This window comes from Hylaeus anthracinus, unplaced genomic scaffold, assembly GCF_026225885.1.
Source record: "Hylaeus anthracinus isolate JK02 unplaced genomic scaffold, UHH_iyHylAnth1.0_haploid 12000, whole genome shotgun sequence".
NCBI lineage: Eukaryota > Metazoa > Arthropoda > Insecta > Hymenoptera > Colletidae > Hylaeus > Hylaeus anthracinus.
In genome coordinates this window covers 1,453,520-1,469,711 of record NW_026534347.1, presented here as the reverse complement: position 1 = coordinate 1,469,711, position 16,192 = coordinate 1,453,520, and the positions used below count along the sequence as shown (strand labels likewise).

The 16,192-nt window shown below is 46.5% G+C and overlaps 1 protein-coding gene across 4 annotated transcripts in view; it reads left to right on the top strand.

Moving 5' to 3' along the window:
* LOC128889964 (kazrin) overlaps positions 1-16,192 on the top strand; it is a 72,407-nt gene that overhangs the window by 37,303 nt on the left and 18,912 nt on the right. For 2 of the 4 annotated variants that reach the window (XM_054148037.1, XM_054148036.1), the window contains 4 exons: positions 4,409-4,521; positions 13,906-14,323; positions 15,096-15,464; positions 15,752-16,140. In XM_054148037.1, the coding sequence (XP_054004012.1) occupies positions 4,495-4,521; positions 13,906-14,323; positions 15,096-15,464; positions 15,752-16,140 (1,203 nt within the window). In that variant the 5' untranslated portion in view covers positions 4,409-4,494. Of the gene's footprint in view, positions 1-141; positions 291-4,408; positions 4,522-13,905; positions 14,324-15,095; positions 15,465-15,751; positions 16,141-16,192 lie in introns of all 4 variants that reach the window. The other 2 variants (XM_054148034.1, XM_054148038.1) reach the window with 2 other exon arrangements.

Genomic DNA, 16,192 nt, shown 5'->3' with positions numbered 1-16,192 from the left:
CCCTCTGAAGCACCCTCATGGTTGGGGGTTGGGTCGCGCAACCATACGTTTCTAACGAGTCGTGCAAATGTAATCGCCATGTTTTTCCCTGTCTTTTTTTTTTTTCAAGGCAAAAAATCTAGAGTGTAACGTAAATTTCAGATGGTCCGTTTATACGCCGTGGCAATACAAGCTCCGTGAAGGACCACTCAGAAAAATGAGCGCAGCCGTAGAAAACGGCGTGGAGGCCACGAAGCCGCGCGGAGTTTTCTCGAGGGCATTCGCTAAACGGGCGCAGCCCTTCGAGGAAGGTGAGTCTGGTGAGGAAACAAATGGTTCAGGGATTACTTTCGGTGCACATGGGGCTTTTTTGGTGATTGGTTGCTAGTACTTCCTTCGGCACGGTATAGTAGCGGGACGCTGCAGCGATACCAAAATGGTGACCGAGGTGCGACGAGCTTGGGCCTTCTTCTTGCACCGACTTTTCACGGACGCGCCCGTCCAAACCGTGTACGATCCTTTTTGTACATGCGTTATGTGTAGAATCATTTTTAGACACACTTTGTATATAACGAACAATTTATTCGGATACACCAAATCTGTCATTTACTTTAGACAAACTTCTTTGATAAACACAGAGGGTACGAATATTTATAGGACCGACTGTATAATAATTGAGTATTTTAATACTTTCTTACAGAGTGGTACGTGTAACTATCGACGCGTATAGCACAAGAATTCCGATTCAGGGACAGAATACGCGACGTGCGTGGCTTAGATTTAAAGTCTCACCTTCCAAGACGCTTAATGGTGTTTCTTACAGGCTTTTAAACCCCCAGGCCCTCGAATCGATTCGCTTTTCGTAACGGAGAAAGAGAATGTCTTCCAATCACGGATTATAGGAAGCAAAATCGATCGAAGTACCTATTAATACCGTACAATGCTCCTAACTTGAACTTTCTTCCCGGCTTTGACTTTCTTTCGCCCGTTCTTCTCTCTTACAAAGTTCCCTTGGGACTTTTACGCGCACATCACCTTTCCATCTTCGCCTCAGACCCAGGGACACCGAGTAGGTCTTCAGTTTCCGCGAGAGCCTATAAAGAATCCCTGTTTCGCTGCATAGGCGTATAATATCGGACTATCCCATATATCAGGCTAACCCCTTAGCGGTTCCCTGCTGGTATCATAGCGACCTCGCGCTGGAAGCGCACTTAACGTGCTCGCGTGTTTGCACGTAGACCTATATACCACCTGGAAGGGTCGGTTGGGTCTACGCCGTGGTCTTCTGTGTGCTTTAATGCACGCGCCTGACCGTAACCCGACGCCAAGTACTGGGTGTCTTCCAGACGATCCAAAGTACGGAAGAAAACGCGGAGGACGTACCAAGACGAAGTTCTCCGATGCTTCGTTCGAAAATTATACTGGATCAGAAATCATATCGGGGTATCCATGCCTCCAATATCCAAGAAGATGGAGTCACAGGAGAACGCGAATCACAGGGTGCTGGATTAGCCGTGTATTTGATCTCCATGTTCTATTTTTTAGAGTCCTTCGGTCTCTTAGAATACTATAACAACGTGAAAACAAATAGGACCCGTTACCAAAGAAATGATCTACCACCCACAAAGTGTGCGCCATGGCTGGAAGGTGATCCCATCGCTATTCGGTTGATACGGATGCATGTCGCTGGCTACGTCGATTGCAGGAACATGTCTGCAGCGTTGTCTCGCATGAACGTGCTAAAAATAGCACGAGAACTATGATACTCGGAACGAGCCAGTGGGAAGATCGCGATCGGCCACGGTCGTACGTTATTTTCTTTGATACGGTAATACAATCTTCGATCGCCGCGACGACGCCAGACGCGACGGTCTTCTTCGCGGGAATAGGATGTAATCATGCAAAGTGGACTCCGGTACCCGGGAAGTTCAAACAGCGTTCGAGACGCTGGACGCTTCCGCAGTCTTCTGGATTTCCTTACGGTCAAAGACAACGCACTCGTTAAGAGTGCTCTCGAGCGAGCCTGAAGCCTTCGGAGATTTAATTGAAGGATTAACGCAGAGGTGGGCGAGCACCGTGAACGGAACGGGTACCTTCTTCCTTAACGGCTTCGTTGATAAAAAGACAATCTTAATCTTCTGGAGATGACATCGGTTTTATGGAAACACCGCTCTTCTCAGCGTTTCTCCACACTTCTGCAGTCACGGAACTCACGCGAGAAATTCTCCCTAGGAATAGAAAGAAACTCGTTACTCCGAGTTTCATGCGCCGGTAAAGAATTCTTTAATCTTTATCAGGAATAAATTTTGTCCAACTTCGACCGCTAATAGAATTAGGGAAAGTTCGAGCTGGGGAACGGTTAACGGTGTTAGGGGTCCTCGGTATTATCTGTCGAGACCCTGGCAACCATATCGCCACTGGCAAACGGACCTAATAATGAAATTAATGCGCAACTGCGCCACTATAATCACGTTTAGACTCCGCGCGGGGTGTCGTGGAATTTACAGTTTACACGTGTGTTTTGGGAAGTTTGTCGTAATTGAATCGGTGATTCTGGATAAAAGCTAGACTCTACTTTATCAATTTAACACCGAACCTATCGAGGTTTCATTTGTACCTGTTTCTACCGTGATCGAACAAATGCCTAGTTTTAAACACACATTTCTCGTTTGAATCGAAAAATATTTTACGTCGTACTTGATCCAATAATACATGAAACATGTAGGTTTAATGTCAAACAATATCGACGAAATAATATTTGAAAATATGAGGCGAAATTTCAGCAAATGGAATATATTAGTTTCGATAACCCGAAATAAGAAACGAAACAGGGGTTTATACAAGTAGCAGGAATTTCTCCTCGGCGAATTCCAGCGGAATGTATGTCCGTCCGCGTGTTCCAAAATGAAAATTACGTTTCGCGGACGGCGCATATTTTACCGAAAATTTCTGGTCGCAACGTTTTTCGACGACGTTTCACCGCGTTCCCGAGTCTCAGTTTCGCTTAACATGCTCGCTAATTTCATCTCGTGCCCCACCTCCGCGGAACAAATAGCTCACAACGTAATTGCGTTATGCTTGTATCCCGTTCGCACTTGATGCGGGCGTTGCGCCCTTTCATCAAGAAATTCGCTGTTCCAGTAATTAAGCGACGAGATAAGAAAATCGTTGCCCCGCTCGGCCCTTTAACATTCTCGATTAATTTATTCTGAAATTCGAGCAATTATGTTGCGAACGAAAACGAACACCAGCAATTACGCGATTTTTACCCTCTGACTCTCGGTATAGGATTTTTGACGTATTTCTATTACGTCTAGCTATAGAGAACACATTTGTTTAGCGTCGAATTCGGCACGTAGCATCGTAAAATTTGTTGCAACCGAGGGAAGAGCAGACGAGGCAATCGCTGGGCATTAAAAAGATCCTCCCCGTGGAGTTAATCGAGCCCAAACGATTCCGCCTTTGCCAGAAGTTTGCCGCGCATTCTACATCAAAGCGCACTTGAAAGTCCAACGCGATATATCAGCAACGAGGAGGAAAGGGAGGACGGTTAAGGGATGGCGCGTACCCGTCTCTGGGCCGCGCCCGAAACGAGCTTCTCTCACGAACTTGTCGATAACAGTTTGGCACCCCTCGGGTCTTTCCACCTTCGCGCCCACGACTACCGTGCCTCGAGAATTCAATTATCCCGTCGCTGAAACGACTCGGTGAACGTAATGCGAGATGAACGAGTCAAGAGACAGCCATCTTGTCGGTTCAAACCTAGGTAGCTGGGAATCCCATGGTTCTTGCCGTCGCTCTGTCTTCCTCGCGGAGGACTTCGACCTGCTTACTGGCACGCATCCCTTGATATTTCCCGGATACCGATTTCACCAGATCCACCCAGTTAATGAGAGGACGTGCCGGATCTCCCAAAGCGCGCAGCTCGCGCATTAGTCTCCAGCGGTGTCGTACCCGACGACATTGATGTCATTAGTTCTACCATAGTCTGGGAATTGGCACCGACGGAATCGTGACCACTGATTCGCCTGATTCCCGCTCGCCAACTTATGTTAGATGTTAGATCGAGGTTTGTATTCGGAAATGTTGGATGTATAAGTTTGTATTTTACATCACCGAGAACAATCCTCTTGGAGGTATAAGAAGGCGTCGTAACGTGACACGAATGTGTGTTACATTTATTATAGTATACATATCACAAATACTTTTTATATCAAGTAGTGCTGTGAATGATGTTTGCTGGGAACTTTGAGTATTCTTCGCTCGCTTGTATTTACCGCGTGAACCATCTTTAAATTTTGGAAGAGAAGGAGTCGTCTGTATATAATTGCGTATATAATCAACAAATGCGAGACAATTACTCGTATGAGAGCATAGCTTGTCGAAATTCCAAGTAATTTTTTTTTTGCATTTTTGCGGTTTGTTTCAGCTCTCGCTACACTAAACCGTTTGAACAAAGAAGGTGAAGCACTTGCCCTCCAAGATGATCTCACAACGCACCCCACCTTGGCCTTGATGCGTCGCATCCTCGCAGATGCACAGGTGAGCACTATGAATCCATTGAACGTAAATTAGTTTATAAAAGGCTAATATCCATCTGTTCCAAAATATATTAATATCCGAATCGAGCATCGCGTTCCTCTGTTCTCTCGAACAATGGATATTTCGCTGTATATTAATTCTAAGGTTAAAGGATCAGTCGCTGAAAACCAATAATTAAGCTTCTTTCAGCGTTCGATTTAATTACCAGCGAATCGTAACGAGTTCCGTCAGACAGGAACAACAGGGCACGGTAATTCGTCCGCTCGGAATCACGCAGTTTATTTATCCCTTTTATTATTGATTTAATTAAACGCCACCCTATCGTACGCCAGTCGCCAAAACACGCGTCGATATATCGAACAATTTTCCACGGAAATGAAATAAAGCGGCGTCGTTTCACTTGCCCGTGAATTTTTGTTGCTCCCATTCCACGGGGATCGTTTCCCAGCAGGCTTCCCTTCTCTGGGAGTCTATGCCCACCCACTACCGTGGACAAAATGTAATCCACGATTACGAACAACGCGACTGCTCGATTTCGTATCGTTTATTAACGATAACCGCTAAGTAACCTGTATAAACACCTGTGAAAATGTCACGAACGAAAGTAGCGGTAGTCGTTGGAAAATAGAAAACATACAAGGTCGCCTAAACGGAATATAGAAATTGAAATGCATAATAGGTCCGCGAACAAAAGACTCGACGTTCGCTGGTACGCGACACGAGACATTGTTCGCATTGTTGTCCTGTATTACTGGTTTCTATGCTAACTAGCGATCTGCACCGAGTGCATCATGAATCACGCGCACTTACCAATGCGCTCGAGCAAAAAGGGGACAGGGACTAAATGAAAAATGCAAAATCAGGAGACGCTCCTCCGCCTCTTGCATCCGTCTCACCCTCTTTTCCAGCCCTTTTTCCGCGGTAGCGTACCGTGCGGCGTGTTTGTCGAGCCGCTAAGTGGTACCCCGCTACGCTTCACAGTGAATCCTCTCTTCTCCATCGTCTCTTCGAGGCTCCCTTTTTCGTTCAACGCGCCACTGCTACGCATTCTCGAACCCGAACCCTCCGTTTTCCCCACCAACCCTGGAATCCCTGGGAAATCGAAAGAAAACGCGTTCCCCCAATCTCGATCAAGAGTCTCACCGAATAGCGCCAGATTCTTGGCTATTGGGTCACAGAAACTAAGACAACACAGGGCTTTACAAATATTTGATCGTTAGCTAAAGAATATTCAAAAATTGGCTATTCATTTTCTTCTCAAATATTAAATGATTTCTCATTTCGCGAAACGAGTAGAGTTAGTTAGTTCTTTATTTAAAATGTTTATTGCCATTTCAACATTGCTCTATGCCAACAATTTTTAACGAAAATCGTATTTCCTTTTGTTTATTTGATACATTAAGTAGTAGCCGCGTGCTAAGCGACGAATCCGTCAATTTAGTCTGAGCTAGAATGGGGCGGCAACTCTACTGGCAGGCTGATCGCCTGATCGTCTGTCCAGTCACCGTCCACTACTACTTAACTCTAGCTTGAAACACGCGCAATGGTAGCAGATACCACTTCTTTCTCCATCGAATCAGCTTGGAAAACGGATCATCGTTCGTTCGCTCGACAACTCTTATTTCCAGAACCCGGAACGGATCGCGGCGAGATCACCGACAAACGACGTTTTCTACAGCGCTACGAAGAATCGCTTCGGGAATACCATTCGCCATGCGACCGTAAGGGGGTTAATCCGTTACATTCCGCGCTAAGGCACGTATAATGCCCGCGTGCTGCGTGGATACACGCGCGTGAAATAGGGACGCAAACTTTTATACCGTGCTTTCTCGATTTCCCACCTTTCCGACTCCCACGTTGAAGTGAACTCAGTCGAGTTTCCTCTTACGAGACTTTTTTTTCATGCGGTATAAAACGCCACCTCGTATTCACATTTTTCTATTTATTTCTGAAAAATATTTTACTCGCACGCGACGTTGATTATTTTCAAGTACAAGCAGAAAATTCGCATGAAAATGTCTACAAGGCTGAAATGTTGTCTCGAGGCAATTGGAAACTGTAAAATCTAACGTTTGTCGTACCTTTTTTTTTATACCATCACAAATATTTACGAATTAATTGTTCAAGTTCTTCAGTGAAAATTCTGTCAGCCACGTACGGCCGACATGGCGTTGAGCGTTTGATAGTTCTTCCGAGGCGACAAACTAAAGAAATGTTTCCAGCGTCGAATAAGTAGAAATTAACGATTCATTAAGCTCGCGTTACACGGTTTGAGAAAGTAAAGTGCCCCGAAAAGAGGTAATTAGCCCATTTACGCTGACGCTGTCGCTTCGGTTAACGCGAATTACTTCAACATTTTGTTCGCATTATACCGGGTTATAAACGAGTTACGTAGCAACGCGGATCTTGCGAAAGCGGGCCAGCCAGTCAGAGGACGCACGAAATATGGTGACAAGATTAATTTAAACTAAAATTCGCGAAACGTCGCCAGTGTTGGCGAGCGGGAAATGTACTCGGTGTTCGTCGACATGCTGAGTACTCCGGTAATTAAATTTGCATTCCTTTATTTTTCCCCCCAACGGCCGAGGCGAACTGAATCAGGCCACGAAGGGAAAAAAAGCCACTCGAAAACTACGATCCTCACCTCGGATTGCTACACGGAATCTGAAGTGAACGCGAGACCCAGCGTTGCGCGCATTCCGTTAACTTCTAATTGCGCTCTACTAATCAATTCCAGTAATTACTGCAACAATGCTGTCTGGTTGCGCGAGCACTCGTTAGTTACAAAATTGTGTCGTTGAAAGGATCTTCGAGTAGACTCGGGGAGCCAGTCGCGGCATTTTGTTTTGTTTCGTTGATTAAATCGCGCTGCTTGTTCTCTCTTAGTACACAATTATACAAAAATGAAAATAATTTTCTTTTCTCTCGTTCCTGACAAAAGTGCAATTTTTATCGCACGATCTAAAAGCCTCGTTTCAACTTTAGTCGTTTCTGAAACTAATGTCACCGTCTTTAAAAAAAAAAAAAAAAAAAAAAAACGAACGGAAAGACGCAGACTATTTAGAAATAAGCACTCGAAATGATTCTCACAATCCACCTCCTTCCTGTTATTTCTGTTCTCGAAACGCCGAGCCGCGGGGTTAAATTGCTTTTATACACTTTATCGCGCTGGAAAGTTCGCGATCACCTCTGAAGAGTGCTAAGCTCGCTCTCTTATGCGCGTAGCGTGTTCCTATTTGCATTTGAAACGCGGACCCTTTTTCCACGATCACCCTCCGGCTGGAGCGAAACAGCGAATTGCTCATTTAACGGAGCGCATGATCTGCGAAAAACCACGAGCTTCCAATTCGACTAGGAGAGCCTTCCCACAAAACGTTTATCGTTGCGTATTTGTTTTTTTTTTTTTTTTTTGCTTTCGTTTCTCAGGCAACGAAAGCATTGTTTTCTTGCAATTGTTTCTTTTTCATTCATTAGAAAATCTCATGGTATTCTGTGTTTTCAGGAGACTTTAAAGAGACTTGTCTCGATAGATAACTGGTTTGTTAAACATTTTCTATGTAGGAAAGCTCCCATTTAGAAGTGTCCAATTTTATGTTAAGTTTACGTCCTAGTTTCCAACCCTTTGGCTTTCTCGAGCGCTGGGCTAGAAACTGAGTAGAACACTGCAACTAAAATCTTATCTTCCGCTAAGAAGGATTCACTGCCTGGTCCAATGATTTGGCACGGCAATCCGACAGGAAGCAAAGGAAACGTAGTACCTCTCGCACGAGGAAGACACTCCAACGTGTCCACTACTGCCTACCACTGCTTTTACGTTAACGTCCCAGTTCCCAGCCTCTTGCTTTCCTCGAGCGATCGCTCGAAATGGTGGACGAGGAGCTGGCTAATATACGTCACACGATACGCTCGCTACAAACTCGATGTGGCATATTTTACCCTGCTTCAAGTTCGAGCACGCCGTTCCCCCTGGAGAGGTTTCCTGATAGCGTCGCAAAGGAAGTCGTTGCCGCTAATGCACGAGAACGCATTAACGTCACGTTGGAATTACGGCTGGAATACACTGGTAGCCTGATTAAGACTAGCAGACATCGTGACCCAGAAATCTTTCCAATATGTTTACCCGGCACGGTACTTTGCGCCCGCGTTAACAATGAATGCACCTTCGGCTTTCTCCGAGTTCCCTCTCTGGGTATGGAGCGGAATCGATTGGTGGTATAACGCGTTTCGTGCCAGTGGTACGTGTGCAAATGTACGTGCATCTTTCACCCAGCTGAGAATTTTTCTCGCGATCCCTTTCAGGGCGGATGAATACACGAGAGTTTAACCGATCGCACACCTCTCGCTGGAGCGTGTGGTCGAAGGCGAGCACGCGCGATGGAGGAACTCATTGTCAACATTTTTTTTTATAACTGCAATATTCTCTGGATTTAATCTCAGGATCGGGAAAGAATCTCGCGAGAATAGCAACTCAGTGGTTTGCAGTCTCGGGAGTTGAAAGAGCGAGAACTTGGTCTGTATCGATTTAATTTGTCGCTATTTTTGGAATATTTTTACGTCGAGCGTCTTTTGAGATTTTATTCCTGTACCACTTCTTTATCTCGATCGTTACTTATACTATATTCGTTAGCCACGAATCGGCTTGGAATTTTGTACAGTTTTGTGCGACTCGCTTTCAACTTCCTAGCCGAAGGGTTCGCCTGTAGGAGGAGGGAAAGATCAAAGCGCGTTCGCCATCGTTCGGACAAAGACGTACGAAAATTCTTCCGTGGCGAGTTACTACGCGAAACATTTAATTGCGAATCGTGCCGTATCAGCCTGTGCCATAGTATGCCAGGGTGCAGTGAACCTTTTCAGAGCGTGACAGATGAATATAAACTTAACGCGGCCGAAATTATGCGTTCGTGTCTATAATTAACCCCCTGGCTACCAGCGACGCCGGTTTCCCGGTGAAGACTCGTATTCGGAGACCTGATTCGGACATGCTGCATTCCCGTGAATGTAGCACGCTCCTATTCACAGCTTTCGAGGAATCCTTCGTCGCTCGGACTCGTCCATTAATTACACCAGTGGTTCTTAGCTGTACCAAAACTTCTTCCTTTTCTCTATATATTCTTTTTAAAGTAAATACGAGCGAAAAAGCTGCTGGAGTTATGAGAACGAGAGCAAGTCGGAAGGAATACAGCGCTCTTAAATGGGGCCGAAGTTGGATAAGGACGAAGGCGTGACGGGGATAACGAAGTGCAGAAGGGAGAAGGTCGTTTCGTAATGACTACGAGGCGACCAGCTGCGACCGCGCAATAAAACGGATCGCCGCTGTTCGCAAAGCGAGGTTAACGAGATGTGTACTGATTTAATTGTTTTCGAGAACTATGAGGGCCTCCGTCGCGTCATCGCGCGGCCCTTCTTCTCGGGGCAAGTTTTCCCGATTCGAGGCGACGCTCGCGCCAAGTTACACGGGTTAACTCGGATGCACCTTAATTGCGCCAACCAGCGAATCGCGGCGACGCGGAACGAGTTGCGAAACCGGAAAGTCAGAGGAAAGTAATTTCCGGAATCGCAAGAAGCGTCAGCCATCAAAAAGCTCTTTGACGATCCTTCGTCAAAGATTAAGTCGGGACGAATTAATTGGAATGATCGCGACGGTTGATCTTATTTCTATTGCCTCGTTCTCGAGACTCTGTGACTTGTTTCACGTCGGCCATTCGTACGAATGACAACGCTTTTCACTGAAAAACTAACAAAATTAATTCCGAACGTCAAGCATCGAGAATAATAAATTGTAATTCTTGAATCTCAATGAAATTAGAAAAATAAATACCGCAATAAATATTTCAGAAATTTTCAGGAGTATTAGTCCGGCATCCGGTGTGTTTGTCGCGAAACCTGTATCGATTAAATCTCTTTTCACGCTTGAAAACGGCGCGACAGTTTTCAGGTCCAAACACTGCACGTTGATCGTAGAAATTATATCCTAAAATACTTTGTGGTGTGTAATTTGAGTTTGACCTACATCAGAAACTCGACAAGGGACGTATGATTTAAATAGCATGGCGGTCCGCGTTTCCTGTTGTTTCGTGTCACGCAGCCTCGTTGCTGCTAATTCCGTAAGCTTCCGCGGTTATGAATGACCGCAATCCTTCTGTGGTTTGAATGTGAAACGCCATTTCTAACGTGTTGTACTCGAAACCAGATGCATTTCATTAAGCTAACGCAGTTTAACATTGGAAACTTACTCTTTCAAAAATCTTTGTTTCTAACATAGGCCAGACCAATTTATTTCTACGATATTATATATACAGAGAATAGCTCTAAATTCTGAATTTTATATCATATATGATACTTAGAATTAAAGTCCTATCAGTTGGATAAAATTAGCTACCCAGGCCCGGTTCGCGAGTGAACCGACGCTTTCAGTTCTGTCACCGGAAAGTGGGAGTTAGTGTAACGCGGTCACCATTGTTCCCTGCTGAGTAATACACGGGTAGATCTTGTATGTCTGGTTTCGATCGCAGAAGCACCGTCCCTCGGAATCGTCGATTGCTAAGAGAATATTCGCCAACCGATAGAGATCTAGAAACTCGATCAGAAGTCCTCCCGTCTCCCCAGCCCTCTGCCTGAGAATCTGTCAAAGTTAGTTCGTGTTCAGTCTACGCAGACCACTTTGACGAAAACCTCTTCCATTCCTTGGCCAACTAGCGGCAAAGGCAAGACGAGATGAGTAATAGGGAGTACTCGCATCGATCGAACACGCTGAAAGACTAACAAATGGATGTACTCATCGAAGAAACCAAAAGAGAAGAGCGAGATAATCTCTGATGGAACATCTCTTTGAAAGAGGAGAATCTCTCTATTTTTTAGAAATACCTGCTAGAAATTGGAAACTTGCTACAATAAAATTAAATCGATGTCTTTGAGTGCTTTATATTTGGTCCCAATTAAAAGTAGAACGAAATCAAGCTCAAGCTCGGTACTAAATTCGGCTCTGCATTTGAGAGTAGAGTAATAATAATGGAATATATCGCGCACTCGCGAGTAGCCACGTGCGAGTCGGAAATATCAGCGGGCGCGGTGATACGATTTTGATTCGCTCGTTACTCTCTATTAGGAGGCTCGTAGATCCTCCAATTTGTTGGTTTAAGGAACATTCGAGAATGATATTCGCGGAGGCTGTTACGGTCACCGGAGGGATAGAAAATGCGGCAAAAAGAACGAAGGAAAGGGATTATTTTCCTTCCTTGCACCGCGAGATAAATTGCTCTGGTGCGGTGGAACTGGAGGCTGAAATTGCAATTTCATAAATTCAAGTAGGTCCCGTAATGCTCATTCTCCGCGTCATTCCTCTTCCCCCCCCCGGCTCTCTCGACCACTTCTCTTCATTTTTAACGCTAGTCTTATTTTTCCAGCGTCGCGTGCACCGGCAAACTTGATAATTACAGCATCGTCTTCCTTAACTCGTAATCCAAATGTTTCTCCATCAACGTTCCTCTAGGGCAGTCTCTAAATCTCCGGACTCGATCGAATCAGCCGTAAATGTTAATAACGTCGATTAAATAAACCGAAGTCGTCGAACAATACCAAGTCAGCACGCCAGGAATGGCAAGGTAAACGCAGCTCAGTTTACCGCAACTTCATTACAATGGCTCGAGATGCTTTATGTGTTTAAGGACCGTGTGTGCAAGCCCGCAGCATGTGCACATAACGTGCGCCCTGTTACCAGCCGTATCGGTAGTTCGGGTTGGCATATAGGTCAACGTTTCAGAGATTACATCTTCGTCGAAGAATAAAACCTCTTTGGTCGCGAGGGAACCGCCTGCGGTCGATGCTATCGACACTATCCAGACGCATAGTCGAACAGATATCGTTCCGATGCTAGTTTCCCGCTGATCTTTGATAAACTTTCCAACGAGATTCGACGATGCAATTAACGTACCAGCGAAACTGTTTGCCATAACTCGAGGATCGTGGGAAGCGACTCGTGGCTTTCGACGAGCAATAAATCCTTTGTTCCAACGTTTTAATTAACGCAGCCGATGCTATCGAGAAAACGGATAATCATAGAAACGAGTAGGACGGGACAGAAGTTTCCCAAAACGACCGAAATGTACCGTAGATCGGAAAATCTGAACTCTCAAGTACGAACCTGAGCGCGGAGCTCTTCAGCGGCGAAGGATCTCCGGTAGAACAGAAATTTATCGGCGATCGCGCGATGCACAGGTGCTAGATGGGCGTGAGTACGGTCGTTGCGGGGGTTTTCACGATGAAGGGAAAACCGAAGGCGCCTCTGGGAACGCAACAAGTTTCGCGACGCCTTTATCCTCGCAGCCTATCCTTTTGTGTTCCTGGAACTTGGCCAACAGAGTGGCTCACCGCTGCCCGTAGACTCCCTCTTCTCTTCGTTTATCCTCCACCCTACGGTTCTTATCTGACCGAGAGTGCAATCAATCATTTTGTAGGGCGATCAGTCTCCGAGGATGACTGATATCACATTCCGTACGCGATTGACCGTGCGAAACGTGATTTTATCAATTTTCACTTGCACCACCTGGCGATTACTCGATTCAATTATTTACGCGTCACGAGTCGGAAAGAATTTATAGCGATAATAACAACACGCGGACATCCATGGACACGTGATACAGGGAAACTCGCGTTTCACGTTGGAGTTGGCGAACTGGAGCCATCGTCGTATTAGCTCTCAACTGGCGTCTCCTAACAGCAGCTTAAAGACATCGTGTGTTAAGTATCCAAGTAATCCTTTGTTAGAGGGGTGAAACAGACGGAAACTTCGCGACGAGGAGCGTTCGAAGCGAGTTGTACAATGGGAGGAGAGCTTACAATGAGATTCGCGTTCCGTAGCTTTGCTAATATCGCTAAAACTTTTATCACCAGTCGCGTTTGGTCGCGTCAGTCGTTCGACAACTTCGCCAAACGCAGCTACGACCCGGTCGCAACTTGGCGGAACTATCGATACTTTCTCCTCCTCGGATACCTTCGCTGCTATCTCTTTCATTTCCATCCTTTCTTTCTCTCGCTGACGTGGAATGGGCCTCGTCGAGCAAACAAGAGATCCATTATTCCATTCGCGGAGGAACCAGCGAAAAGTTTTGATTAACGTCTACCCAGATTCGTTTGCAGGCCTGTGATCGAATGGCTCCGTGATTCGAATGATTCCGCGATAATAAAATATTAGGTCGGTAAGAAATTAACGTCGGTTTTCGAACTTTACGGACATAATTTTCCTACCAACCCGATACTAAAATTCCAGCAATTACGTGTTCCGCAGCAGAGGTGGCTCCTCGTTAGTCGAGGATCAACGTCCACCCCAGTTTTCAGCGTTTCGCACACCTGCACCATCGTTTAACCGTCAATTTTCCTGTTTTCCAGGCAAAATTTCGCGTGATGGTAGAGGAGAACGCAGCGACTGGCGCCCGGCTTGACGGGGAGCTGGAACGAGCTAGGGGCGAGTGCGCCACGCTCCGAGGCGAGCTGAGGGATGTTCGCGGCGCTTTGCCCGTGGTGCTAAACAACAATAACGGGGCTGGCAACAGCACCCCCGCTGCAGGCAATAGCAACAACAACGCCACGGGGAGCGCCACGAATAACAGCAATCCTGGGACGCAGGAGACCAGCGAGGTTCAGCAGCAATCGCAGGAGGATGGCAAGAGGCTCAGCGCTGGCAGCAGCCCTGTGGAGAAGAGGAGTTCTGCCAGTGACAAGTCGGCCAGTCCTATTGATAAGAGAACCAGTCCTGTCGATAGGAAGGAAAGAACTAGTCCTATCGATCGACGAGCCAGTCCCATAGGTACGTGTGCCTTCTTCGGGTTCTATCTCGGATCGAGGAAGGTTGAGTTAAAGCCTCTATACAAGTAACAGAGTAACGTCTGAATCTTCTTTCATTTGAAATTTGTATCCTAACCGAAAGTTTGCTCCACCATTTCCAGTTCCCAACGTTCCTTTTGTTCGCCTCAACCAGCTTTCAGACATATGTAAATCTTTCCAAAAAGTTGCACGGTGTAATTCAAAGCTCTAGTTCGCACCTGGAAAGTTTATCATGATTTTCAGAACACGGTGTAGCTTATATCTCAGAGTTACCAGCTGCCAGTTTTACGACTGACCATGATTCACCATTTTCCTCGTCCAACTTGTAACGGTCTCTCTGGAAACGACGCAACCACCCCCGCGCCACCTGTCGTAGCCCCTGTCTGGTCTCGTCTGTGACCAGCAGGAGATTGCGTTACTCTTTAAACGCATGATCTCTCGCCGTGAGATGCAACGAATTTAATCACTTTACCGGAAACGTTTTGCTCGCGACGCTTTCCGCATCGGCGGAACCTTCTACTTTGATTAAACTTTCGTCGGATGTTTACGGAGTAAAATTAAAAACGAGGCGCGGGCGAGCTCTGCGATGGAAAACGTCCGCGAATATTTCGCCATGGGCGCGGGACAACTTTACGTTAGATAATTTTAGGAGATTAGAAATATTTGAAAGCAACATATGGATTCTTGTGGACGATTGTTTAACGATCGAATTTTTCCAAAGTTGCAAGGACTCAATGAAGATATTTTCGTTCCAGAGAAGCGCAATGGGTCCCCGAGTCGCAGTCCAAGCGAGAAAGCACGACGACCATTCGCCCCAGCTCTGGAGAAGACACGGCTGGGTGGCTCCGGGGGAAGCGTCGACTCTCGATCGGGCAGCGCCAGTCCGGATCGAGGATCTACCAACAGAAGCAACTTCCTCCATCGCGGTGGCAGCGATCGATCGAGCGTGGAGAGACTGCGAATATCGACGAATCGCGACTCCCTGCGATCCAGCAAGGAAACGAACGATCACGAGAAGGATATCGACAAGGATCTAGTGGATGGCGAGGTGCGGGTCGAAGAGGACAATGAACCACCTGGACCAGCCCCAGGCAGCAGACCCTCGTCCCCGGCTAATTCCCTGGGTGGGTAACCCAGCATTTAATTATGGAAGCCCTTCCCTTTCAACTTCGCTCCCGTACATTCGCTGTCTGCGATTGTTCCACAAGCGGACTCGCTCGACCTCGCGTTCCTACGATTTCCTACAATTAAACGAACCATCCAAGTCGCTAGGCGCTGCGAGCACACCTTAATTATGAAGATGAAACGTTTAAGAAAATAAATCTGCCTAGGATTCGTAAATTCCAGTTGCAAAAAGAAATACTATTCTAAAATCAACTGTCTTCTTCTACATCATCGATACTTTTTTCAGGGATTGGCGATCCGCTGGTAGCGTCCAGGTTGTCGAACATGCACGGTAGCGGAGGTAGCAGCGGATCCGTGGAGCTGGCTAGCACGAGGAGGCTACGACTGGAGAACGAACGCCTGGTAGCCGAAGTAGCAAGACTGAGGAGATTGCTCCTGAGCGGAGCAGCTCGCGGTGAAGTCGGTTCCGAGGACGCAGCCCTCGAAGAAGAGGCGCGATTCGTCGCCCTCGAGCTGGAGCTGCAGCACGCCAAGGAAGCTCTGCAAGTCCTCAAGGCCGATCGAAAGAGGCTCAAGGCCGAAAAGTTCGATCTGCTCAATCAAATGAAGGCACTCTATGGCACTCTGGAGGACAAGGAACGAGAATTGCGCGACTTCATAAGAAACTACGAACAGGTGAGTCCAATCTCCTTCTTTCACAAGCGCCGTGTCATGGAAATAACGGTGT